Source organism: Archocentrus centrarchus, chromosome 13 (assembly GCF_007364275.1).
Source record: "Archocentrus centrarchus isolate MPI-CPG fArcCen1 chromosome 13, fArcCen1, whole genome shotgun sequence".
NCBI classification, from domain to species: domain Eukaryota; kingdom Metazoa; phylum Chordata; class Actinopteri; order Cichliformes; family Cichlidae; genus Archocentrus; species Archocentrus centrarchus.
In genome coordinates this window covers 26,199,856-26,227,600 of record NC_044358.1, presented here as the reverse complement: position 1 = coordinate 26,227,600, position 27,745 = coordinate 26,199,856, and the positions used below count along the sequence as shown (strand labels likewise).

Sequence of the window (27,745 nt, the reverse complement as noted above, 5' to 3'; positions counted from 1 at the left end):
GATGACAACCTGGAGATGTTATTACCCCAGCAGTAATTTTCACAAACATGTCTGACTCACAGCTGATTGTCCGTGCAGCAGATTAGATTTGAAGCAGGAAAACAATGAACAGAACATTACCTGGCTTGTGATTACAGAAAATTTCTCTGGGGAGGACATCATCTCCGAGGTACATGCTGTGCTCCTCTTGCCAAGTTTTTGGTAAATAGTACATGAAGTTTAGAGGAATAAAGGTGTCAGATTTGTACTGTCCATAAGAGCAACTCATGTCAGAGAGGTAAAGATGAACCTTTTTGTGCTCATGTTGATAGTAATAGTGATTTTTCATTATTAATTGGATTATTTTCAGATCTTGAGGGAAAATGTGCTAGGGCTTCTGCTAACAGGGTGCTATCGAACCATTAGTTTGTCTATAAAATGTCATGAAAAATTAAAGTAAAATGTCCTCAGTTTTTCACTCTGTGCATTGTAGTTTTCCATACGTCTTAATGACAATTTATATTTTTGAAATGCACCATGTAGTCACAATATAGAACCATAACAACCATGAGATTAATTTTAAGGAAAGTGTTACTAAATTAGTTTGAAAAACATTATAACGCTTAACCTTGTTTTTAATAGTCTGTTATTTCATTTATTTTTATTTTAAGTCTTAATCTGTTATTGTTGTATTATTAAATGTTAGTAATTTATTTTGAATGGTATGTAAAATATTAAAGCTGCTCGGTTAGTATTACTACACCTTGCTATTACCATATTGGGCCCCCTTTTGCCTTCAGAACTGCCTTAATTCTTCATGGCATAGATTCAACATGGTGCTGAAAACATTCCTCAGAGATTTTGGTTTGTATTGACGTGATAGCATCACACAGTTTCTGCAGATTTGTTTGCTGAACATCCATGATGTGAATCTCCTGTTCCACCACATCGCAAAGGTGCACTATTGGATTGAGATCTGGTGACTGTGGAGTCATTTGATTACAGTTTGGTATAATTTGTGTTTTGTGACATGGGGATATCCTGCTGGAAAACGACGTCAAAAGATGGGTACAATGTGGTCATAAAGGGATGGACATGATCAGCAACAACACTCAGGGAGGCTGTGGCATTTAAATGATGTTCAGTTAGAACTAAGCGACCCAAAGCATGCCATGACAATATCCCCCGCACTATTACTCCACCACCAGGCAGGATGGATCCATGTTTTCATGTTCTTACGCCAAGTTGTGACCCTACCATCTGAATGTTGCTGCAGAAATTTTGGTGGGCCCCTGTGAATTGTAGCCTCAGTTTTCTGTTCTTAGCTGACAGAAGTGGCACCCAGCGTGGTGTTCTGCTGCTGCAGCCCATCTGCTTCAAGATTTGACATTTTGTGCATTCAACGATGCTTTTCTGTAACAAGTGGTTGTTTGAGTTACCGTTTTCCTATTTGACTATTCGACGCAGTCTTGCCGTTCACCTCTTACCTCTGGCATCAACAATCTTACCACGTTCAGTCACTTAAATCACCTTTTTTCCCCATTCTGATGGGGATTGAACTTCAGCAGGGCCCCTTGACCATGTCTACATACCTAAATGCATTTAATTGCTGACATGCGATTGGCTGACTAGATATTCATATTAATGCGCAGTTGAACAGGTGTTTGGTATTTTTGTTTGATGAATAACAATCAGTTCATTTTCTATTTCTCAACTAATTTAGTTTTAGCACTACTGCCTGGCACAAAGTGCCTGTGCTTCTGGGCTTTTCTTTTGCAGTCCAGTGATGGCTCCCTGGTTTCTAAAGGCCACCTCTGGTCAGTCTGTATGAACCTTAACAGGCGGTCAGTCAAAGAAAGGTCATTCTTCTGGTGGCTGCAGAGGAGAGAGGAACAGGAGCAGCAGGGAGTGCCCTTAATGTTTTCACTTCAAACAGCCCCTTTACATTTGAGTTGACAGATTGAAGGCAATGGAAAGAGAGGAGGAGGAATAACAAAAACAAAAGCAGGCTGCTGGTTTGGAGACAAAAGGGAGCTCTGCCATTGTGGTTAATCAGGGAAATGCGTCTACACAGTGCAGTGCATACATATCCTGTTTTTGAGCTTGGTTTCTTTTATAGATTTTAAATGCTATTCACTATATGTTGTCATATCACTAAAATCTTTTAGCAGCTATTTACACCTTCATTATTTGAAGTTTTCATGTTGAAACTATCCAGAGTGATGTTGCTGGAAGTCCACCAAATCTTAAAGGTATTTCATGGTCTATTTAAATGATGCAGACATACCATCCAGATCAGGGCAATCTTTCAAAGAAGGTGATTCTAAATGTTTTTTAAAGATCTGTCTAATTAATGTACAACAATGAAATGTCTAATATCAGGTTAATTGAGATGGCAGTAGATGATCAGGCTTGTCTGAGTGTGCATTGATGATAACCTTCAATCAACCTTTTACAAATGTGTATGAAATTGTCCTAATTTCAACTTTTCATTTGTAAGAGGAAGAAATGTTCTCTTCTTCACATGTTGCATTGAAACTTTTAAGCTGCATCATCCTTCATTAGTTTGAGAGATGCTAAAGTTTAAGAATGGGAGGAAAGGAAAGAGCAAAAGGAGGGGAAAAAACTGTTGCAGGTGAAAGAAATGTCAAAGAAAGAAAAGCAGCTGCAGCTACAACTATACTAATGCTCATACTGCTTAATTACAGTACAAGCATGCATCCTCTTATAGCACTTTCGTACACTCCTTTTTTTTTTTTTTTTTTTAATATACATGCAATGTTAGAAACCTCTGTGTTCCAGCGTGACATGTTTAAGTTAATATTATGCTAATGTTGCTGTGCACAACACACGCGCTCTCGCGCCCCGCCCTTTCTGTTGAGCTGGGACTGCTGTTAGTAGCCTGCAGCATGCTGGAGTGTTTGACGTCAACTAGTCTGCTCAGTATTCAGCTCCGTGAAATGGGTCACAGCTTCTGCACTGCTCCGCTCAGCTCTGCCTGCATCTCACCTTTGCAGCAGCATCAGACAGCAAACATACTTGTAATAAACCCACAGTGTCACGCTGCTTTAGCTCCCATTTAATTCCAGCCGCACCTGCTGCTACCTGCATTGCAGTAATTAAACGGTTCAGCTACATGAGCTCATATACACACTGTTAGATCTTCTCTGTTCTTTTCAGTTGGAGTTTACACTGTACTAATTGCTTAAACTTGATTCCTACAGGTATTTAAGCTATAATCTCCTGCAGCTTTTCTTCTGTGTGCAGTCAAAAAAAAAATATCCTACAGCCTGAATTCTTCATAGTCTTCATTAGTTTTCAGCATTTTGCCTTTTGAGGGAGAGAGTGACAGTGCCATGTAGCAAAGTTTGTGGTCTAGAAATGGCCATCTTGTTCACACTTTAGCGTGCACCTCCTAAAAACTGCCAAATAATTTACTTACCATTGTGTTTCTAGCTTTTTATATCTGATTGCTGATTCAAACTGCTAAAACTAGGTCCACCTTATTTATGAGAGTTTGCGCAAAGATATCCAGATCGCGACCAAGAAGAGACGCAAACCCAGCCTCAGGAGGTCACAAGTTAGTGTACTCTAGTGCTGATCCACAGCGCGGGAGGGTTTTCAAGAATGGTATCAAATCTGTGCCAAATCAAATATACAGATCCACCCACTGTGGTGACCCCTTGGGAAATAAGGGAGCAACCAAAAGTACCGTCACCTATTAAAGTTAGGGTTTTGTTTTTTTTTTTAACAAAACAAAAAACAACTTGATAACTTTTGAATTTCACAATTCTCTGAAGACAATGAATTAATACATAACAAAATACAAATTTGTTGATAGAAGTTACATAATGGGAGTTATGGCATTGTGCTATAGCTGAGAGTGTGGTAAGTTTGAATTTGACTGTTCTATAGATTATTTTACAGTAACTGCAAAGGATCGTTTCTCGCTTTCTCACATATTGCTTATTGTATCGTTTATGGCTTTGCGTGTGTGTTTGTGTGTGTGTGAACCCACATCACCTCCAGCCCCATTATGTAAGCCAGATTTTTTTTTTTTAAATCTCTTATTTATTTGTTTTGCAATACATTTTTTGCTGTTTATGTAACTGTTTCAAATTATGGAAAAATGGTGGGGGTGGAGGGCTAAGTGAGCGTGATCGTTTGCCCCTGTAGCTGTCAGGCTCTGTGACGCCTTCCTATTGATAATGAACTGAGCAAACTGAAATGATTTATCTATTGTTTTTTTTGATACAGCAAAGAGTCTTAAAAATTACCACCAGTGTGCAAGTTGAGGAAAAACAGTGCTAGAAGTGACGAAGCAATCACTAGTAGCAAGTCTTGTAAAAACCAAACGAGAACAAATGGATCTTTTACTGGAGAGAGAACAAGGGATCTGAGATGAGAAGAAAACATGGGTGAAAGTAATATTAACTCATAAGAAAATAGGTTGGCTGAGTGATTGCAGGCACACGTGTTGGCTCAGTGTGATTTGGCCGATTATACTGCAGCTTTTAGTTGGGTTATAATAAAAGACAGATGTGAACTTCCCATCTTTTTGTGTCTATTTGTGCATGTTCTTTGTCTTTTTTCTTCTGGAGATTAAAATCTGAGTTTGAGTCATTCTACAGACAGCCAATCAGAGAACGGCACCGATTACCTCATGTCAGTCTCCAGGGGAGGTTACCTCATACAAAGGTCCATTTTGTAACTGTACAAATATGTGGATCACATACTACGTTATACTAAACTTGCATGAAGACTCAAAACTCTGAATTGTATAGTGTAAACCATTTATAGTTTACCCATTTCAGCAAATCACAGCCTTACTGTATATAGTCAGAGTGTGTAAACTCTTCCCTTTTTTTTTTGCGGTCACAGAGCAGACACTACTGGACAACAGCAGGATTTCTGTGGGCCATTGCCAAATCTACAAACCTAACAAACCAAAATGATCTTTAATCTACTTACCCCCGATGTTTTGCCTTCTGCAGATTTTGGATTTGGCAACTTTTTCCAGCCCGGGGAGCCTCTGGCCACATGGTGTGGCAGCCCGCCCTATGCTGCTCCAGAGGTCTTTGAGGGACAACAGTATGAAGGCCCACAGCTGGACATCTGGGTAAAATAACTGATTGCATAAAGTAGACAACTCTTAACACTTTCTATTTAACAGTTCCTTATAACAGCATACTCGTAGATTGCATTTACTTGTAATATCTTCTCAGCTCTATCATTTAGATAGAGCCGTGCCACATGAATCATCTGATGCAACTCACTTCTGAAAATGTTATGTATTTATATATCAGTGGAAGCAAAGTTTTGATTTCATACGGTCAGCAGGTTTGCTTCCTGTCACGTCGTTGTGCGGTTATGTGGAAAGTGATTTCCCAACCACAGTCTATAGCCTCTTATATATCGCAATCATTTACCATAAATTTGTGTGTAAATTTGAGTGTGGGTCAATGCTTTAGCGGCACATGCGTGTCTCAGTTGTTTACCTTCAGATACCTCACATTGATTAATCTACTAATTATTCCTCGCTCCTACCCTGACCTGTTTTTTTTTTGTTGTTTTCTTTTTTGTGTGTGTGTTTATCTTTTCATGTTTCCAGAGTATGGGGGTGGTGCTTTATGTGCTGGTGTGTGGTGCATTGCCCTTTGATGGGCCCACTCTGCCTGTGCTCCGGCAGAGAGTCCTAGAAGGAAGGTTTCGCATCCCCTACTTCATGACTGAAGGTAAGAGCAGACGGCATTGCCTTTTTCCTGCAAAGGCAGTTGACTTTCTATTTCTAGTCTTCTATACAACAGTATGTAGTCAAATTGAGGGGAAAAAAAATGTCATTAAAGTTCCTGGTAGGAACACTGACGCACAGACGAATAGATCACGCTTTCCTACTTGAGTCACCCCTGCAGCTATAACCAGTCAAGAGGTCAGTCAGCATTCCACTGATTTGAAGGGGATACAGTATGAAGCACTGCAAACTATGTGTATGTGCGAGCACGCAGGCTGTAGAGTGAGTCAGTTCGGCTAACAGTCTCAAGCAGCCCTGCTGTTAGCGGCTGTGCTGGCTGGCTGGCTGGCTGGCTGTAGATGGAGTCCAGAGCTGGAGCTGTTTATGTAACCTGGGGAAGAGCCAGTGAAGCCCTCCAGCAGCTTGCCTGTCTGTCCCTCTGTCTGTTAGTATGTCTGCCTGACTCATACCCTCTGTGAGACAGCTTCCTGTCCGTCTGTGGCCCTATCTGTTTCTCTTGTCTTGTTTGCCTGTGTCCCATCTGCACATCTGAAGCAACTTCACCGCAGGGGGGGTGTGGTTAGAGAGTTGACCAGATTTTTTTCTTTTTCCTTTCTGTTCAGGACCTTGAAACAATTAAGACATACGGGGAATTTAGGAGTGTAATGTCAGCTCCCTGGCCAGACTGACACTCGAACCCGCCTACCCACCCCCAGTCCAGCCCCTGTTCTGCGAACAAGTAGAACATAGTGTACTGATTTCTTTATCCAGAAACGGTCCATCCTATTTCCTTCAGTTGCTTGCACTGGCCAACACTATAGCACACAGCACAGGTTTGGACCACACACTAGAATATCTGAGTACTGTAAATGCTGTGGTCTACCCCAATTGTAGTAACTTAATAACTGTAGAAGATGTCATAAGGTCATCCTTTAGGTTTAGATGTCAAACATATTTACATGTCCTAGTTTCCTGTGTGTAGCTGCCTGTCCTTCTTTAGGGCAGAATACCAATGAGCAGAGAAATGTAAGTATGCTGGGGTAATTGCCACAGGGACCTGTAATCCATCTGTATGTTCAGTCATGTTTGATGGTTAAAATTTTGGGTTATTTTCTGTTTGTTTGTTTTTTTGTTTGTTTTGCCATGGGATAAAAAGATATGAAATCTAAAATCTAAAGTCTCATTAAATGCTCTTAAACACAGCTGAGTTCCTCTTTAGCACAATTCTACACAACTCCAGCACTGTAAGCGTTAACTGGGATCGTTCTGTGGTTAAGTCATGGTGGTGTAAGGTACTAAAACAGACTGTCAATCAGGCAGCCAGCTGCATGGGCATGCATTCTTGACCTCTTCACATAGTCTAACTTTTTCTCGTGGGTAGTAGAAGCTCAACTTCAGCTGTCGTTATAAAAAGGGCTGTGGCAACAAGCAGATACTGAAACAAATTGTAGTGTATTATACTGTATTGTATTCAAAAGGTGCATAAAGTGCTAAGAGGCCACAGCATGAAGTAAAAGTGCATTGAAGGACGTGCTGGTTATGCACATAATGAGGAGAAAATTGAGTTTGCTGCACTACCAGGAATGAGTTAGAAAAAAAATGTGATGTAAGCAGATGTTAGTGGATCAGCAGGGCAACTGAGAAGAATGTGCAGCAGGGAGTTAATGTTGGCAGACAGGTCCTTGGGCTTACTGTTTATGAACTGCTGAGGGTCTCTCTCCTCATTCTGTGAGAATGCTGTTTGTGCCGGAGAATAAGCCAAGAAGGTGATGCACAGAAGAAAATGTTGATAAAATTAAATTCTCTTTGAAAAATTTTTTCATTCGTATTCTGATTGTTTTTTGTATTATTGTAGGGTCTTTAACTTACAGTAAAAAGCACCTTGAGACAACAGTTGTTGTGATTTGGCACTATATCAATAAAATGTAATTGAATTGGGAAAGTGAAATTTTTTAATCATTAAAGACAGAATGAGTTGTTTTGAAATGCATATATAATGCAAAGTAGGAATGATTAAAAAAGTAATAATTACCAATTGCAGGGCTTATTTGATGAAAACTTACCTGTTTTGCCTTAACGCAGTCAAGTAAATGGGTAAGGTTGCTGACTGGTAGGCAGGAATGCACTTCAGGCAGTGGGGGTGCAGTCAGGCCAAAGCAGCACAGCTAGGGGAGCTGTAATCCTGTTAAGAACCCAGCTGTGTCTGACGTCAAACTCATCTAGCCTCTAACTAGAGGTGAGGAGCTCTCATTAGGAGGGAAGGAAAGTAGAAAGGAGTGTAGTCACGCTGTTCAGAAGTGACGGCAGGAGAACCTAAGAAAAGAACTTAGCAGATTTTAAGCTCTCAAAGTGTTATTTCTGCCCCACTTCATCTGGGCTACTTTGAAAAGGGCATGATGCTTTGAGGCTTTATCTGCGTCATTATATTTACAAGAAGTGTTCAGCATTACTCAACATAAAGAACATTTTCAGATCTAAAATAAAATCCTGTATGATTGCTCTTTCCACCCCTCGCAGAATGTGAGCACCTGATCCGCCGAATGTTGGTCCTGGACCCGTCAAAGCGTCTCACTGTGGCCCAGATAAAGGAACATAAGTGGATGACTCTGGATGTTCCAATACAGAGGCCAGTACTGTACCAACAGCCTCTGTCATCTGAGGGTGAGGCGGGTGTAGGGGAATACAGCGAACAGGTCCTCCGGTTGATGCACAGCCTTGGTATCGACCAGCACAAGACTATAGAGGTGAGAACAGAGCATGAAGTAGGAGATTTTATTTATAATATAAATTTTTGGGGGGGAATAATGGTGTAAAGATGTGAGATTGACAGGTCACATCTTTAGACTGTGGAGGATAGTGGACAGGTAGATAAGCATAAAGCAGAAGTATTTCTCTAGGCTGCATGATAAAGGCAAGTGTCTAGCAGTAAACTACTTGCAAACAGATAAATTGTAAAAAAAAAATATATAAGTTCCTCATTGTTGTGGATGCAGGAAAAGATTTAGCAGTGGTGAATTTTCACTAATCCACATTTATACACCCCCACCAATATTTGGTAGCCATCAACAAGCTTCTGGCAGAATTCTGGCATGGATGAAGCATTTGAGTGTAGTCCACAAATTTTCAGTAGGTTTGAGGTCAGGACTTTGGGAAGTCTATTCAAGAAGCTTAATTTAAGCCTGCTTTATCCATTCCAGAACTGGTTTTGAAGTGCATTGAGGTGAAGTTGAAGAATTTGGACTTAGTTCTCCTTTTTCATTATTCCATCCACTATGTGCAATGTACCAGTAGCACTGGCAGCACAACAGCCCCAGAGCATGATGCTACCACCACCATGCTTGACATTGTGGCCAAATAGCTCAATCTTGGTCTCATCTGACCAAAATTTTTCAATTTTTCTCAGCCGATGGCGATGTAAAACGTGATGCTGGTGTTTCAGCAGTTTCCATTTCATGGCAGGCTTGAGCCTTGATGGTTCCTGGCTTGTTCCTGAACATCCTAACCAATTTCCTCTCATCAGAGGGTGACAATGTGGGTCTTTTTCCAGACCTTGTCAAAGAGGTGACACATCTGAATAATTAGTACTCATTTACACTTGTTTGAATTGATGATCTTAGACTCTGCAGTTGTTTAGAAATGGCTGCAACAGACCTTTCCAATTTGTGTACATCTACAATTCTCCTCAGATCTTCACTGAATTCCTCAAACTTTCCTATTGTTCTAAGTATTGGTCAAACCATTCAAACAAATCTTTTTATGCTGGCAACTATCAGTTGTAGTCAGTCATGATCACTAATGAGAAATTATTAAGCCTTGGTCTTGTAAAATAAAGATATTATAGAACCTTCAGCACCACTTATTTAAAGATTAACTTGAGTGCATGTATATATTTCAGCATGTATGTATACTTTGGAGCCTGTACCGATTAGAGAAAATCCCAAATAAACTGGTGCAATTAATTCTTGTTTTTTTTGTTTGTTTTTTTTTTACTCATTAAAGATGTGTGCTGTACAATTATTGCACCCTGGAAAAAAGAGTAATTCAAAGAAGTCATTAAAAACACAAATTTACCATGACATTCATGCCCATGATGAGTATCATGGGCATAAATGTAAACTTCTGACCATAACTGTATGTAAATATTGTACAGTCCTGATTGGAAAAGGATCATTTTTTAACGCTCAAGGTAACACATTGTCTAACACACATCTAAACCATTTTTTGATCTACTGAATCTGGTGGTGAAGAGACTGAAACTTATCTGCACTGCTGTATATTATGTATGCTGCCTTGTCATCTTCTATATTCTCTGCATTGTATTTTTATCAACACTTTGCTCTTCAGCTGCTGCAATAACCCAGTTTCATACAGGGATAATTAAAGAATTATCTCACCATATCTTAAAGAGCTGTCACAGTCAAGTCATCCTCATAACTTCAATTACAGACAGTACCGTTTATATTGTCTGTCATCCTGCAGTCTCTGCAGAACAAAAGCTACAACCACTTTGCTGCTATCTATTACCTGCTGGTGGAGCGGCTAAAGGCCCATCGCTGCAGCTTCCCAGTCGAACAGAGGCTCGACGCCCGTCAGCGACGACCCAGCACCATTGCCGAACAGACTGTCGTCAAGGTAACTTTGGAGAATTGAGGCGTTTCTGAATAATGCATTTAAATTATTTTCCACACCTCCCTGATCAAAGCTCTGTTATTCACACCTGCACCCAGGAACAAACACACGGAAAGACATGGACCATCCATTTATTTGTCCATGTCTTCATGTGCTCTCTTTCAGTCTTTTCTACCCAGCCTTGATCTTAGTGCATCTCCCTCAGTTGCATTATTCATAGTCTTTCTTTTCTTTGCCTGCTGCCTCTTCTTACCAGCACTGTGCAATTCCTCTCTCACCATGTAGGGCCTAGCATTTCTGTCTGGTTGGCAGCATAAAGGCAAAAATTTACCACAGCTGATATTTGTCACAATTACATTCTTACGAAGGACATTGTTATCAGCTGTGCTTAAATTAAGGGGTTTTAATGTCATTTCAAATACTTGTCTGTATTTTCTCCCTCTCCACAGTCGACCAGTGTTTCTGCCCAGGTGGGTTTGCTCCAGCAGGGCGGTCGCTTGTTGCGTTCTCCTGCTGTGCCTCAAGCGTCCTCTGATGCTTTCGCCTTCCCCCAGACTGCATCTCCCCTGGAGCAGAATTTCATGGTGGAGGATGTCAACACACCCAAAGTAGGTGCAATACTAGTAAAAACAGGTTGCGGCTTTGTGAATGGGGATGCATTTTCGTTTGTTTGTGCATCTCCTTGTTTGTTCTCTGTCCTCATATTACGCCTCGCTCACATGAGATGACTTAGTTGTGGAATTTGTAGTTATTACGGTCATTATCAGCTTCCCCAAGTATCATCCCGATAAGCTTGCCATGCTTTGATGAGCATGCCCGCTCACCTCAAATCAGAAATGTCTCTACACCTCAATATGTGCGTGTGTGTAAGACTCCTTTGAAGTCTTGAGCGTCTGCTGCCTGCCAGTGTTGGCGCTAGGCGATTAAAATAATTTTATTTTCAGTTACAATTCTGGCTTCCAACGACTATGAAAAAAATATACTTGTATGATTATTGTGCTGTATTTATTTTTTTCAGTGTTTTGGCTCATGTTATAAATCCAGATCTTCCCTTTTCTTTAAAGCTGTGTGCTTTGATCCCCTTCCTAAAAGGCTAGACTTACTCACGGTTTAGTTCAGACTGAGGCTGATGGAAAGAAAGCCTTTGGTCAACAAATATCTATCCAGAGGAACTTCTAATAAGGTTTCCATACCTGTGGAAGCCGTCTGTTGCTCTCCACTGGCTTCTATTCAGATCACCTAAGGCCTGCAACTCTCCCTGGGCCTCTCATTACTGCAGTGAGGGGGGGCCCCATTTGTGAGAAGAGCTTCATGGTCAAAAACCCCCACTTGCCTGTGCTTAACTCCCCATCTCTGCAAGTGTGTGTCCGGCACATTATAAAATTATATGTAATGAAAATGACAGTTTTCAATGCAGTTATTGAGTAATCATGTTAGTATTAACCATAAATGACAGATCAGGTTTTTGCTATTAACGAGCTGCCAGAGTGCAGATGACTTGTCCTCTTATGTAAGCACTTAGCCAACACTCACATCAAACAGGACACCTGTTTGTTCTGCAAGGCTTCTAGACAGGCATACACACAGACACGCGTGTGCACACACACACACACACACACACACACACACACACACACACACACACACACACACACACACAGTGTCCTGCAACAGACATGTAGGAAAATGCGTTGTAGCATTTTCCTACATGACTGTTGTTAGGCCGACCACCTATTACAGAACAGACACCGGTGGTCTGATTTGACAGCTTCACACCTGTGGGGCTGCAGACACACACACGCACAAATACATGCAGTGTCATACTTTAAAATTTCTTTTCCATGCCACCCTCCCTCCTGGCTCCAATAAAGAATGATTTTTACATTGTTTTGTGTGTGTGTGTGTGTGTGTGTGTGTGTGTGTGTGTGTGTGTGTGTGTGTGTGTGTGTGTGTGTGAGTGAAAGAGAGAGAGAGAGAATGAGTCTGTGGTAACAGAGCAGAGAGTCGGAGTGCGTGTTATCTGCGTGAATGGAGTCTGGTTATGTAAGCGGTCCTGTGATGATGATGTGACCTAATGCAGAACTGAGTGAACACACATGGACAGGAAGCTTTCGCTCTGCTCCAGCGATCTCACCGCCCAGACTTCCTACCTATCCGCTGACAGCTCATCTTTTCTTTTTTAGCTTCTGCCTTTCTTTATCTTCCTCTGTTTCATTCACTCGTTTCTTTTCGGTTCATGTCTCTCCCTTCTTCATGATACCTAAATGTCTCTCTTCCCATGTGATCCCCACCCTCCACTCCCCCAAACACTTTTGCCTGTTTCTCAGTGTAGTTTTCCCCTCTTGTCCTCTGTGTGTGAGTGGGTCTGTTGAGCAATAGCATTCCTATCCCAGCACACTACAGAAAGCAGATGGAGAACTGGGCAAAGCTGTTCTTTCTAGACCAACACCAGGCATTCCAGTTATTGCAGCAAATCATGCAGATGATCTGTGTGTGTGATTTCATGCCTGTGTGTGTGTGTGTGTGTGTATGTGTGCATGTGTGTATGTGTCAGTTACACAGCACTTAGAATCGAAGCTTGCTTTCTGGCCCTGCATTCCTTCATCCCCATCCTCCAACACATACAAGCCTGTATGCTGTAACAAGCACACACACACTCCCCCAGTATGGTGACTGGAGGGAAAACAGTTTTCAGCATGGTGATTCCTTCTTTTATTCAAATTGTCTAGTGCAACTGATGGATTTTTTCATGTTTTTTCTTTGTGTCTTTGTGTGTGTGAACCTTATATGTATTTGAGAAGACTGATTTGACTAATAACTTTAATTTCTGAGCATTTTATAATCAATATTTAACATTTTTACCATCTAGGTTAATGGCTGCCTGCTGGACCCCCTACCTCCCCCCACTGTCCTGCGCAAGTCCTCCACCTCGTCGCCTAGCAACATGATGGAGACATCTATTGATGAGGGCATTGAGACTGAGGAGCCCGACACAGAGGATGAGCCGCCTCACCTGTTCTCGGCCTATCAGACAGCTCGATTTGGCCAGCGGCGACACACCTTGTCTGAGGTCACCAATCAGCCAGGGGCTTCGAACCAGGGTATGATGCAGCTTTGTTAGCAAGCACATAATGATCAAATAAAACTGTTTATCTAAATCTCTGCATTGACATGAAAAAAACATCTTGCCCCTCAGGTAAATTATTCACTTTAGGCCAAAACCCTTCCATGGGTAGCGTGGACTCAGACATTGGCTACGACATGGGCTCCATGCACAGCGATCTTGGCCTGCTGGAGGATCCCCCCTCTCTGAGTGAAGTGGTTCCGGCCAACAGCTCTCCCCCTGGGGTCACCCCTACGCCTTTCTTGAATGCCAGGCCTGCCAATCCAGCTATGGCTGCCCTGACTTCCCAGCATAGGGAGACACACAACCGTTCCCCAATCAGCTTCAGAGAAGGGCGCCGGGCCTCCGATACCTCCCTCACCCAAGGTCAGAAGCAGTTGGATTTCTTTACTTTTTTTAAAACCATTATTCAACCAGGAAAGGTATCTCTCGAGATGTAGCATCTCCTCACTGGCTTCATTATAAGTTAAATATGGTATCTTCCATGTTAAATGCAGGACTCAAGGGTCAACCTGAGTATGCATAAAAACATCCCATCTTTAATATAAAGTCTTCCTGCCTGTAATATGATGTGACATTGCACTTTAAACTTCAGTTTCACGTGCAGCTGAAAAACCGTGCAGTGCCCCTTTAAGGTGGATTTATTTCAGTCTCCACTGTCAGGTCCAGTATTTGCTTAACAGCCCAGTTTTCATCATTTTTCCTGTGACACCACCAGAATAGATTTGAAATGAAGCAATCAAGATCTGATTTAAGTGAAGAATCTGAGCTTTAATTTAAGGGAGTTATCAAGAATATTCTATTACCCTTTTAGGAGTTAAAGTCTTTCTATTTTTACAGGCTCTAAAGTAACAGCACACACTAGATAATAATAAATATAAGGGTTATTTTATTTATTTATTTTTTTTTTTGCGACTTGGATTCAAATACTAGTTCTGGAACATTACCAGCTGAGTTTCTTCTTTGTGAAGCTTTGCCAGGTCTTTATTGCAGCTTCCATCAATAGCAGCTTGTTTGGGTTGTTTTTTTGTTTTTTTTTTTCTCTATCCTCACTTTCGTCTTCAGTAATTGAAGCGGCTCAGCTGGGTTAAGGTCAGGTGACTAACTCAGACATTTAACAACATTCCTTTTTTTAGCCTTAGGAAGCTCTCTGGTTGCTTTTGCAGTATTTTTTTTTTTAATCATTTTCCATTTGTGCTATGAAGCACCATCCTCTCAGTTTTACAGCATTTGACTGAAACTGAGCAGACACTATAGCTTCAGTTAAACTGGCACGCATGCAGTCCCATGTTGTAAACAGTGACTCCATCATGTTTGACAGAAGATGTTTTATGGGTTGGATTAATCAGAAGATAATCTACTTATTTATTTATTTGCACAGGATTGTTTAATGATTTCTAAGAAAGTCTAATCTGGTCTTTCTTTTTTGTGTTGCCAGTTGTTTCCATCTTGAGGTAAACCCTCTGTATTTACATTCTTGACTGAGGACTTCCTTAAAAGAATGTACCAAATTGTTTGTTTGGCCACTCCTTAGACATCTGCTGTTTCTCTGAGAGGTCTGTTTGATTTTAAAGCCTAGTGATGTCCTCTTTGCATTGACACCCCTTTGGACTGCATATTGAGAGGTCAATGAACAGCTAGCAAATGACAGTTTAACACTTGAAATCAGCTTCGGAACTCTCTCCACCCCCAGCCTTCTTAATTGCGTAACTGTCCAAGTAACGTATAGCTAAACATATACACAAATCAGCCACAACATTAAAATGTTGTGCTGCTAGAACAGCTCTGACCTGTTGAAGCGTGGACTCCACAAGACCTCTGAAGGTTTTATCTTCACTTCACATGACTCTAATCTAGCCCGCTCCTTTACAGGTGCCACTGTCAGGAGCTTTTCTGTTTACCTCCTCTTTCAGTGGTTTTGTATCTGATTGGTGTATATTGCTTTTAGATAAAAGTGCCTCATTCCCCCCCCCCCACCCCCCCCCCCCACCCTCCTCCCCTTTTCACACACTTTTTTTTTTCCCCCTCCATCTCTTCTTCCTCTCTCCCCCTCTCCAGTCTGTCTGATGACTACTATGGTGATGATTCACCTTATGAATCAGAGACAGATATTTGAAGGTTTCAGCCCACATATCCCCCCACCCCACCCTCTCTCTCTCTATCCCTGTCCTCAATCGTTTTCACTCTCTCTTTCTCCCTCTTCACATACTCGTTCCCTGGCTTGCTTTTCTTTTTCTATTGAAAGTTTGCCTCTGGCAGGCAGGATTTGTTTCCCCTTCACGTGAAAGAGAAGCCAAAATATAAGAGGGAATGTTAAACATCATCCATCTATCTCTCAGTTTACTGCGACTTTATTCTGTGCCTGCTGATTATAAATCACCTGCACTTTAGCCCAGTAGAATCTATAATTACATTTCAGAAATGTGTGTTTCTTCCTGGGCTCCACAGTGACAGTCTGCACTGTGCGCTCCCACTTGGTGTGTCAGTTATTTATTTATTTTCCGTAATCCTCTTTGGAGAGTGTTGATGTGGTGGATTCTTTTGCGTCAGACTGCTGACTCTGGTTTTAAATAACTCCCACCATCACAGTGAGTCAGGTCCTATCGTTCGCAGCCACAGTTCGTCACCACTGGATGGGTCTTATCTGAGCTACTTGCTTTTGTGCATGCACACACGCACAGAGATACTGTCATATATGTGCATACACAAATGCACAGGCACAGCAGCTCATGACGTACATGCACATAGAGGCAATGGAAAGAGCTAACTAGTCAAACAGTTTGCTTACGTCAGTGACTGTCAAGCCTGACTCTCAGAAAGGCTAGAAAATTAGATTTCCTGTTATGAAAAGAAAGAGATTATATTGATCAGGTGCGAGAATCAATACTAACTCTGTTTTTGTGGGGATTTCTTTGTACTCTCAGGTCTGGTCGCATTTCGGCAGCACCTCCAGAACTTGGCGAGGACCAAAGGCATCCTGGAGCTAAACAAAGTCCAGATGCTGGTGGAGCAGATGGGCTCCGGGGATGGGGCCACCATGGACCCCCTGGGACCACAACACCACTTGCACAACCTCCTGGAGGTTAGTCCTGCTGCATAATCACACAAAAATACACACTCATCTTTCGCTTTCAAAACCAGCTTCAGTCCCTTTCACTGTCCTGACCCTATGTCACCAAGAAAAAAAAAAAAAACAGGCACCCAGGCTGTTGTGTAACCCCAGGAGAGGCAGCCAACTGTGGCTTGTTTACTGTCTCCCGTCCCCTTGGGGCCTGGAGCCTGGAGCCTAGGCTAAAATGAATACAACCATTGTTGAAGTCACCCGGACTTACCCATAGTAGTGGCTGGAACTACATTGACACAAAAAGACAGGCACACATTGATACTAAATGATACAAGCACAGTGTAATAATGTGGGTGGGGTGGGGGTGCAAAATCAGTCGTACAAGTTGACAAGATCTAGGAGTTTTCCTTTTGTCCATCTCTCATAATGCAATGAAGCAGCTCTTTGTTGGTTATGATGCTCAGGCCCCATCATCCTTTTAATTTGCTTTCATTTCATTTACCTAATGTGTAATCCCTATGGTGCATGCCATTTAGAGAAAGACATCTGGCTGATCAGTCACCGCATAGGCATTTGGGCAGGAGACAGCAAGGATAATTCAGTTATACTCTTATTAACCGGCAGCAGAGGGGATCTGGGCCCTTGTTCTAATGCTTCATATTTTTGATTGAAGGGTGAGGCATGCAAGCAACAGGAAGGCCTAGCTTTATACCAAGGTGGGCCACCTCCACCTCTGCTATCCCGCAGACAGAGTTTGGAGACACAGTACCTCACACACAGACTACAGGTACAGTCTAATACCACCTACTCTTATTATGACTGTTTTTATACCTGATACACACCTTTCTTATCGAGCCAAATGACTGTTTTGCGTAACATTCAGTAATATCATTTGTAAAGTTAAGATTGTTACCAACGTAATTATCTCGAACCCAATCATCAGTCCCAATTTCTCTTGTACCCAGAAGGCCAACGTCTTGGCTAACAGTCCTGCTAGCTGCCAACTTTTCTGTAAGGAGACTCCTCGAAGTTTAGAGCAACAGCTGCAGGAACACAGGTAAATCACGCTGGAAAACTGTCAGTGCTTTGAATTTTTATTTCCTGTTTTCCACTGTATAAAATATTTTCAGGGAATTTTTTTTTTCCTGTTGTGTTAATGTAGCTGTGGTGGCCTTTCACTGCTGAGAGATTTGAAGCAAAAATCAATTACAAAAAAATCTGATTTTTAAACCGAATCATAAAATGCTCTGCACTGAAAAGAACCAGGCTTTTTGTAATACCCAGGAATGAACCTATTTATATTTTGTTTTCTCTTACCTTGGCTGTAGTTGGATAAGACAGGTAGCATTCTTCATGAAAGAAGTATGACTTGTCATGCCTTTAAGTAGGCAGTTTATACTGCTGCGCTGATCTCATCCATGCTTGCTACCATTTTTCTGTTGCTATTTTTCATGTATGTATCTAGCTATGTTGTGACATGGTGTCTGAGTCCCATCTACTGAGTTCTAATTGCTTGATTGGTTCTTCAGCTGTTACCAAGTGCAGCAGGTCCTTTTGAATCGCTTAATAAATTGTGATGCAAGCAGCAATTCAGTAGTCTGTGATACGTTTCCCAATACAAACCCAGTTCCAAAAAAAGTCGGGACACTGTGTAAAATGTGAATTAAAACAGAAGGCAATGGTGTGCAAATCCCATAAATCCATATTTTATCCAAATAGAACAGAGAAATATATTTAAACTTAGAAATTTTGCGATTTCATGAAAAATATTGGCCCCATTTGAATTTGATGGCTGCAACATGTCTCTAAAGATGGGACAGGGATGACAAAAGTCTGGTAAAGGAAGTGGTGCTAAAAGAAAAATTAGGTGGCAGAACATTTTGCAGCTAATTAAATTAATTGTCAACAGTAAAGGTGGGCTCAGGAACACTTCCAGAAATCGTTGTCTGTGAACACAATTCACCATCCCATCCACAAATGCAGGTTAAAGCACTATCATTCAAAGAAAAAGCCATATGTGAACTTGAATCAGAAATGCTGCTGTGTTCTCTGGGCCAAAGCTCATTTAAAATGGAGTGAAGCAAAGTAGAAAACTGTTCTGTGATCAGATGAATCCAAATATGAATTTTTTTTTTTGGAAAGTATGGCTACCACATCCTCTAGACTAAAGAAGAGAGGGACTTACCAGCTTGTTATCAGCACTCAGTTAAAAGGTCTGGATCTCTGGTGGTATGGGGATGCATCAGTGTCTATGGAATTGGCAGCTTGCACATCTGGAAAGGCGCCATCAATGCTGAAAGATATATATACAGGCTTTAGAGCAACATATGCTCGCATCCTGACATCTTTTTCAGGGAAGGCCTTCAATATTTCAGCAAGACGATGCTAAACTGCATCTATTACAACAGCGTGGCTTCATAGTAGACAAGTCCCGGTGCAGTCTGCAGTCCAGACCTTTCACCACTTGAAAACATTTGATGTATCGTGAAACAAAAAATATATCAAAGAAGACCCAGGAGTTTTGAGGTTTGCAAATCATTGCATTCAGTTTTGATTTTGATTTTGCACAGCGTTCCAACTTGTTTTGGAATTGGGGTTGTACGTTTTGCACTAGGAAAGATTTTCGTTTCTACTTCCCAAGTAGATTCAAAGTGTTGTCCTGTTTTAAGTGAGTACCCCTGTTCTCCCCGCAGACTGCATCAGAAGAGGATGTTCCTGCAGCAGCAATCACAGGGCATGGGGCTGCAGGCCTACTTCAACCAGATGCAGATTGCTGAGTCTTTCCCAACAGGCAGCCCTCCGCTGGACCCAGCGGCATGTCAAAGTTCCCCTCAGGGCTCCCCCATGTCAGCCACCCACCAGCCTCCGGCCCAGCAGCAAGGCAGTCCTCAAGCCTCACCTCCCTTCAGCCACACCCTCAACCTGAGCCCTGTGATGGAACCAGGCGAGGGCCTGACTTATGAAGCCTACATGAGTCATCACCACTACACCCAACATCTGCCTCCAGGATCTCACCTCCACCACCAGCTCCACCATCCTCAGTCTCATGAAGCCGCTGCCAGCAACCTGTGCTTCAGCTACCCCACAGACTGTGAGCAGCAGGTCCTGGGGCCTTCCACTGAGGCTCTTCTGCCAGAGCAGTATGAGTTCTCACTGGATCCCACCTCCCTGCCCCCACCTGCTGGAGGAGAGGTTAATTCTGGAGCTATGGGTGGGGTTTTGGTTGCTTCAGGGCAGTCAGACAGCTTAGGCCTGCCTGAGCTGCAGGGCACCCTCTTGGACAGTGAGATGATGGAGACCGTGGACTCGCAGCACGGCTTTGTACTGGTCAACTAAAGCTAGCTGAGAGTCTTTACAGAAAGCAGTATTAAGAAATGAGAACCTACACAGCATTGAGAGCAGAGAGAATGGAGATGTAAGTGGAGGCCATAAGCGTAGCAACAGGGAAGGACGTGTTAATTCTTGTGCAACTAATACAGACTTCATTTCTTAGTTGTGACGAACCTCGACCTTTCTACCAAAATCCTCCCTTAACCTACCTCCCTTTCTCCCTCTACTCCTCTGTTCTCGTTCTCATCAGCCCTGTGAGGCAGGAACAGGCCCAGTATGTGGCACGGGGTGAGTTTCACCGTACTGACTCGGCGAGGCTGCTGTTGTCACGTACGTTGTCTGAGGACTGCGCTGTGCAGCCCGGGGTGGGGGAGGGGGGTGGATGCCGCTCAACCTGGAGGCTGATGGAGCGCAGCGAGTCACCTAGAATGGTTTGGAAGCGAACTCATTTAGGACCGACCGAGTGGCAACCAAAAGCACAACGGCTGGCAGTGCTTTTTGTATTTAAAATAGGACACCATCAACAACAATAGACTGGTTCCCAAAACACTTTGAGACTTTTTTTTTTTCCTTCTAAGAATCTGGTAGATTTTTTTTTTTTTATAAAAAAAGGACAAGAGAAAATGGCCCTCATTTATCACGGTACCATGAATATCCCCACAAGGTGTTTTTGTTTATTTTTTAGCAGTTGTAGAAGTTATTTAAACACTAATGTTCAGAGCCCAGTGTGACTCTGATGCATAGCCTTCAACACTAGCATTATACATTAACTCCTCAGAAAAACTAGCGGTAGCTTGTTTGTCATTTGCCTAAACACATACCCTAAACCTGCTACAGTTGTACTTTTAACCATGTCTCTGAGTTATTACCTGGGTTGACTAATGAGAATATTAGTGTAAGCTATGTGTGATACGTAAGTTCTATGTAAGCTCTTTGTAACTACTGAACCTGATTTCTCTCACACTACTGAACTGCTTTTTCATCTTTCCATTCAGCTGCACACAGTTGCCAGCTCCAGGTTTTATTATACTGATGGAAGAGAAACCGCCAGTTTTTGCAGGCGTAATAGCTACACCTCTGTTTAACAGTTGAATTGTGGGTGATGTTTGCGTGATAAATGAGGGCTGACGTAATTAACACATTAGGATCGAGAAGTTGCGATGTGAAACAGTCAATATTACTCTGATTTTTGTTTTTTTGTGGCAATACTGAAGCAATATTAATCCTTAATATGTAGGGGATTTGTGAAAGAAAAAGCCTCACCAGTGATTGGTTCCTGGGGACCTCTTTGTCGTCAGAAGTGACATCACTTGAGCCGTTGACGTAACCAGGAGATAATCTCTTGGTCATTTTCCGCGAAAGTGCAGGGACAAGCTTGGAAACAGCTGTATGGGCGGTACTGTGCAAAAGTTTTAGGCTCTAAAAATAAAGTGAGGTTGCTTTTAACGATTACACCATCGGGTTTGAGCACCCTTTGCCTTTAAAACGGAACCAGTTCTCTTTGGTACACTTGCACGCATTCTTTCGAGGTACTTGGCAGGTAGGGTTGTTGCAAGAGAACTTCATGACTCTTTATGTCAGACTGATTCAGTGATGGTGATCAGTGCCACCCTGCTTTTTCCTAAAACCTTTGCACAGTACTGTGTGTGTGCGTGTGTGTGTGTGTGTGTGTGTGCCTGCGTGTGTGTGTGTGTTTGTACAATTCAGAATTCATATTTTTCACAGCATTTGTTATCATTGCTGAAATAGACAAACACTGTATTGATGGCTTTATTTAGAATAACACAGTGCAGTAGTAGCTTTTAGATTAATTCTGGTTTACATCCTTAATGCTCCAGTCATGCCTCTGTCCTGTTTTTAATAATGGATTATGTTTATAATGATGAAACAACCCCTGAAAGATCCCCTGCATTAGATTTCATAAAAGAATGTTTTCTCTCTTACGCTACGGCTTCTGTTAGCTGAAGACCAGCAGAACATCAGTCAGCACACACTGGATCTTGACTGTTGGCTCACCACCACTCTGACAGCAAGCCAGCAACAAGATGAGATTTTTTTTTTTTTTCCTTCCCACAGCACTAAGACTGTGTTCAATCTACTTGAAAAACACAGACACATCTTCTCTGACAGATGATAGATATGCTGATTTTTAGAAAAATGATAATAAGACTGTGACCACCTACTAGACTGTCACTTTCAGCGGTCACATGAGTTAAACTGTAGGAGTGCTTGTAGTAAGATTAGCCTTCGAGGCAGTTCCCCCTCACTTTGTAGACTGCGCTGACAGCCCCGGCAAGTTCACAATCAGGCGCTGGAGTAAAGAAGTTGGTTTGATAGTTAATAGTTTTCAGTGAAGGGAAAATAATGTGGACCAAGTGGGGCTGCAGTGCTGGGTAAGACCTAAAGGAAAATCCATCCTAAAATGTTTGTTCCACAACAGATTATCTGTAATTAATAATGAAACAATCTGCTGATTATTTGGTTTATCAGCTAGTTGTTTGGTCTGTTGAGTGGCAGTAGAAAATGCTCATCCTGCTTTTAATATCAGGACCCAGCTCATTGATTTGTCTGACCAAAAGTCCAAAACCCAAATACTAGTGAGGTTTTTCCCGACAGTGATGTTAACCTGTCACGTGACAATCATGGTGACAATGTAGGGTCAAGTGAATAAGGTACCAGTCACACAGGCCTAGAGACCAGTCAGTCAGTGAGCTTTTGGCAACCACCATTTGCTGGGGGAAAATATGTATTCCCCAGATGGTTGACAAGTGGTTGATCAGTGTCTGCAGTAAACCTCAGTAGGTCAACTCGCTGTCACAGAAGACTAAAAAGGTTTGCAAATTTCTTTGACTCTGTGGTTCCCAAAATAATTTGTTCTAAAATCACAGAACTTTGCTGTCTCATTAAAAGGAGAGCACCACTGATGTGAACAAGCCTTATTCCCTCTCACATTTTGTTTTGGCTAGTAGAGGCTCTGATAGGACTGTGACACAGCACTCACGAAGTCACGTCTCTCAAGTTGTAACAACCTGTTCTTGCTGCTAGGTAGCTTGGTTTATCAGCCTGTGAGGAGAAATACGAGCTGCTCCACATCATCAAGCGATGCCGAGACTAGACTAAATAAACTGGTGTAAGTTAGGATTGGGGTCCTTGGAAGGAGGCTCTGGCCTCAAAATTTTCGAGAATCCCTTACTTGAATAATAATGTTGAACATGTAGATGTTGCCTCTATAGCATACACTGTAGTCAGGTTCTGATACTGGTCCCTCAGGATTTAAGCGATACAGGTTAGTCACCGTTTTGCACTCACATTTAACAGTCAAATGAGCAGAGATATCCGCTCCAGAAACGGCCTCAATAGGCCGGACCTGTTGCAAAACAAGTCTTGCGATTGCAACAATAGTTCCACCCTTAACTTTACAAACTAGTCAGCGAGCTGGATATGTTTATTGTGTTATCTGCCCACATTTATTGACACAAATAAGGTCACACCCAGTTTGTGGGTCATGTTGAAAATGTCCTTTAGAAAGAATGAAGTGAGTGAAGTTTGTTTGTGATGAAATAATTATTCTGAGGTTTGAAGAGCTTAGATTGTTAATATTGGTGGTGCAAGAGCATTAAAGGATGGATTTTGCCTCGAAGCAAATATTGCGATTGTTTTTCATTTGGCTACAGGATGATCTGTGGAAGTTAAAATACTGGAGCACTTTGACAACAAGGGGAAGAAGAGCTGTAGTGAGAGAGGAGGAGATGATTGCAGCGGCGGTGGAAGAGGTTCATGTTTTTTTTTTTTTTTGCTCTGCAGATGAAAACGAACCGCAATCTGTAGGAAACACCTTTTTCTCCGCTCTCTTCCCCACCAATAATGGAAACAAAACAAACAAAAAAAAATGCTTTCAAAGAAAGACCTGATGTTAGTAACACTTTATTCAATTGTTTTTAATTCAAGAAAAAGCAACACTTTTCAGTTTATTATGATGAGTGTTCTGTGTACAGATTTAGGGGTGTAATGAATCTTCGGTGCACGGTCAGGTTGCTCCGAGGTGAATTTTGTGTTGAACGTGAATAGTGTTCAGTGTGCCTTTTACTTTTTCGTATTTTCAGTCTAAATTGATTTTTGAATAGCACCAATAGTTCCTGTTGGATCCTTTTTATTTTTCAATGATTACTTCTTTCTTTTCTGTGTTATCTTTTTTTTTTTCTTTTCTTTTCTGAAAGTAAGTAGAGCCAGGTTTTACAAAGGTACAAAACCAAAGTCGCTCAGAAGTTTCCCTGTACGACCCACCATGTGGAGTTTTGGAGCTTCTCGGTGAGCTTCTCTACCGTGCTTTTTTTTTTTTTTTCTTATTGGTCAATCAGTGTATGCCATTTAAAAGTATTATAGCAATATTTCTCTAGTGGAAGACTACAGTCATGAAGATTCTAGTTGATGTGTTTCCAAGTATAATTTCACCTCCTGCTGACAACAAAAAAAAACAAAAACAAATCTATCAATAGAAATCCAGTTTTATATTTACCTTCATTGATGTTGACCACACATAAGCTAACTTGCTGTTGAGATTAAAAAGGTTTATTGAACAGAGGAGTGTTGTTTTTATTTGTGTGTGTGTGTGTGTGAGTGTTGTGGCATTTCTTTGAAATGATGTTGTTGATCCTGATTTTCCTGGAATTTTCAACAACATGCTGCCACCTTCTCCACATAATCCAATTGTCCTGTAATTTCACACTACAGCCAACTGACAGTGCCCCACAGTGGAACAGTGGCGGCGTGGGTTAACGACCTGGAAAGGTGAATCACACTATGCACTCTACACGAGCAGTTGAGTCATTCCTGAACCTGAAACCAGTAGCTACAGAACTGGTTCAGGTGCAGCATATAAAACTTTGAATGAATACCATCAGTGTTGTTGGAGCCGTTATAAGAGAGGCGTTGGTGCTCGAATCTTGAAATGAAATTCATGAGGGAAACAGACAAAATGGTGGCAGATGTATAGCTTTCAAAAAAAAATACAAATTTGAGGCAAAGTATTTTTAAATTTGAGTTGACTAGTGATCATATACTTGGTGTTTTTATGTTCTTGTGACACTGAAAATTAATATACACTTCATTAGGTACACCTGTCCAACTGCTCCTTAAAGCAAAGCTCAGACAGTGATTTAAGTGACTTTGAGTGGGGACGGGCCGGTCTGAATATTTCAGTAACTTGATCTGCTGGGATTTTCTTATGTGAGGAAAAATGTGGGTGTAGCTCAGGAGGTAGAGCAGATCACCTACTAACGAAAAGGTTGATAGTTCAATCCCTAGCTGCTCCAGTCTGCCTGCAATAGTATGTACTGAACCACACATTCAGAGGGTGAATGTTAGCTAGAAAGCACTTAGAAACACATAGAAAAAAAGGGCTTGTAGGTACTTCTATCGCTTGAGGCATGTTGTATAAAGTGCTTTGAGTGCTTCAGTAGAAAAGTGCTATATAAGAACCAGTCTAGGGTTTACAGAGAATGGACTGAAAGCCAAGTGAGTGGCAGTTCTCTGGGTGAAAATGCCTTGTTGGTGTCAGAGGAGAATGGTCAGACTGCTTTGAGCAGATAGGAAGGCATCACTAACTTAAATAACCACTCGTTACAGCCGAGGTATGTAAAAGAGCATCTCTAAGCTCACAACACATCAAAGATTCAAGCAGGTGGACTGCAGCAGAAGACAAAACTGGGTGCCAATGCTGACTGCAAAGAACAGGCTACAGTTCAATTTTTGGGCCCCTTAATACCAACTGAGTATTTAAACACCACACCTTACCTGATTGTTGACTGTGCCTATCCCTTTATGACCCATGTTCTGACAGCTGCTTCCAGCAGTAAATTCCATCACTTCACAAACCTCAAATAATCTCAAACTGGTCTCTTGAACATGACAATGAGTTCACTGTCCTCAAATAGCCACCACATACACCAGATCTGAATCAACAGAGCACCTTTGGGATGTGGTGGAACGGGAGATTCACATCATGGATGTGCAGCCAACAAATCTGCAGCAACTATGTGATGCTATCATGTCGGTATCGACCAAAATCTGAGGAATGTTTCCAGCACCTTGAATCTGTGCCACAGGTAGTTGTGAAAAGCAAAAGGAGGTCCAACATGGTACCAGCAAGATGTACCTAATAAAGTGGCCGGTGAGTGTAGATAATGATTTAAAGTAAGTGTCTGATGGCATTTGGTGGTGAGACTCGAGGCACCATAAAAGCTGCAGTAAGAAGAAATCTAGTGAGAAACAAAATGCCGGAAAATTAAACGCCCTCCTGCCCCTCTCAGTTCTCTATGCTAAGCCCTCCCCACCAGACAGTCACATGGACGTTCTTTGTGCAGGTTAAAAATAAGTCCAAACTGACTTTTGGCTTAACAGACCTGCATGTCCATTACTAAAGCCATTTCTCTCTAATATTGTGGGGTCTTTACCTTCCAATAAAAGCACCTTGAGGAAACTGCTGTTGTGAATTGATGCTATATAAATAAAATTGAACTGAACTGAATTGTGCCACCAGATCTTACATCCAAAAAGGAATTTTTTTTTTTTTTTTGTCTAAAAAGACCTATAATTTTTCTTATGGGCTAGTCCATAGGAGGTACTGGTCCAACTCTTACGTGAGAAGCCACAAAGTGTGCTAAAATGGCATGGGATTGGTTAATAGAAAAGGGCAATTTAGATTCTCATCTGCCTTTTACAAGACATAATAATGCAAAACATAAACAAGTTAACACTGACAGCCAGCGCAATATTTGCTATTACTGCGGATAATCTAGCATAGATTACAGTGAAAGGGAAAATCAGTGTATTTCAGGTGCCTCCTGATTTAAAAAAAAAATACTAAATTTCACAAACATTCCAGCTATATCTCGTTTGCTGTGCAGCCATTCAGCTTCCCCCAGCAATTAAGAGTCCATAAGCTAATCACCAACAGGTGCATCGAGAGTTTCAAAGGGCCCATTACCCTGAAATAAACTGCAAAACTCCACATTTTAAAGAGCTGCAACCAAAACTAAGTGACCCTGTAGATGAAAAAAATACCCCCAAATATCTGCATTGATAAATACATTTTTGTGTTCCCTGGGAGCAGTTAACCACAAAGACTGAATGTACATTTCTATGATTATAACACTACCACCACATATCAATCAGACAACAGACTCATACTCTGCCTCTCTGTTGTACAACCAGCTGTGAGCCGCTGCAGCTCGGCTCTTTTATACTCGGTGTTAACGGGCGGGAGAGACTGAATAATTCATCATCACTGATAAGACCCGAATCCCCGACCAGCGAGGGAGATCACCGCTCTCATATCACATTTAGTCCATCTCCACGGCAATCATCTGTCAATATTTAGCAAACTACATGAAACTCAAACACCTGATAGTAAGGTGCGCCTAAAGGGGGCCTGTCCTGAGCCGAGCTCCGATTGGTTGACCTCAGCTGCACATCTAAGAAGAAGGCTGCATCTCGCAGCCTGCAAACACATTCAGAGCCAAATATGCTACGAGGTAGCAGAACACGTCCTCAAAGCTGTTTGAGAGCAGAGGTTTGCTCCCTCTTGAGTGAAAAAGGATCATGTAGAGAGAACACGTCAATCCAATCAGCCCACTTAGACAGAGAACAGCTAATCCCACTAATACACCACCAGAGGTAGGGGATAGAGGGGGGGGGGGTCAATCTGTTCATGGAAAGAAACCAGGGTCTCACTTCTTTTCCTGGTACTGCTGAGTCGAACTGATAAAGCTGGAACATGGGATGAGTTTTTAGTTCAACCTCTGCTTGAATTTTGCATCTGCGGCCTTTAATGCAAAGCCAGGAGACGGCGCCTTCAGATGAGCTCCATCTGTGAGCTTTCCATTAGAAA

General features: G+C 41.9%; 1 protein-coding gene across 3 annotated transcripts in view; it reads left to right on the top strand.

Annotated features, from left to right (window-relative positions):
* The window catches only part of sik2b (salt-inducible kinase 2b), a 46,671-nt gene extending 22,236 nt beyond the window's left edge, over positions 1 to 24,435 (top strand). For 2 of the 3 annotated variants that reach the window (XM_030744998.1, XM_030745000.1), the window contains 11 exons: positions 4,974 to 5,098; positions 5,591 to 5,714; positions 8,228 to 8,454; positions 10,190 to 10,342; positions 10,789 to 10,947; positions 13,209 to 13,440; positions 13,536 to 13,829; positions 16,388 to 16,545; positions 17,201 to 17,314; positions 17,493 to 17,584; positions 19,221 to 24,435. In XM_030744998.1, coding sequence (XP_030600858.1) covers positions 4,974 to 5,098; positions 5,591 to 5,714; positions 8,228 to 8,454; positions 10,190 to 10,342; positions 10,789 to 10,947; positions 13,209 to 13,440; positions 13,536 to 13,829; positions 16,388 to 16,545; positions 17,201 to 17,314; positions 17,493 to 17,584; positions 19,221 to 19,863 — 2,321 coding nt within the window. In that variant the 3' untranslated portion in view covers positions 19,864 to 24,435. The remainder of the gene's footprint in view (positions 1 to 4,973; positions 5,099 to 5,590; positions 5,715 to 8,227; positions 8,455 to 10,189; positions 10,343 to 10,788; positions 10,948 to 13,208; positions 13,441 to 13,535; positions 13,830 to 16,387; positions 16,546 to 17,200; positions 17,315 to 17,492; positions 17,585 to 19,220) is intronic. The other variant, XM_030744999.1, reaches the window with a different exon arrangement.
* The last annotated feature ends 3,310 nt before the right edge of the window (positions 24,436 to 27,745 follow it).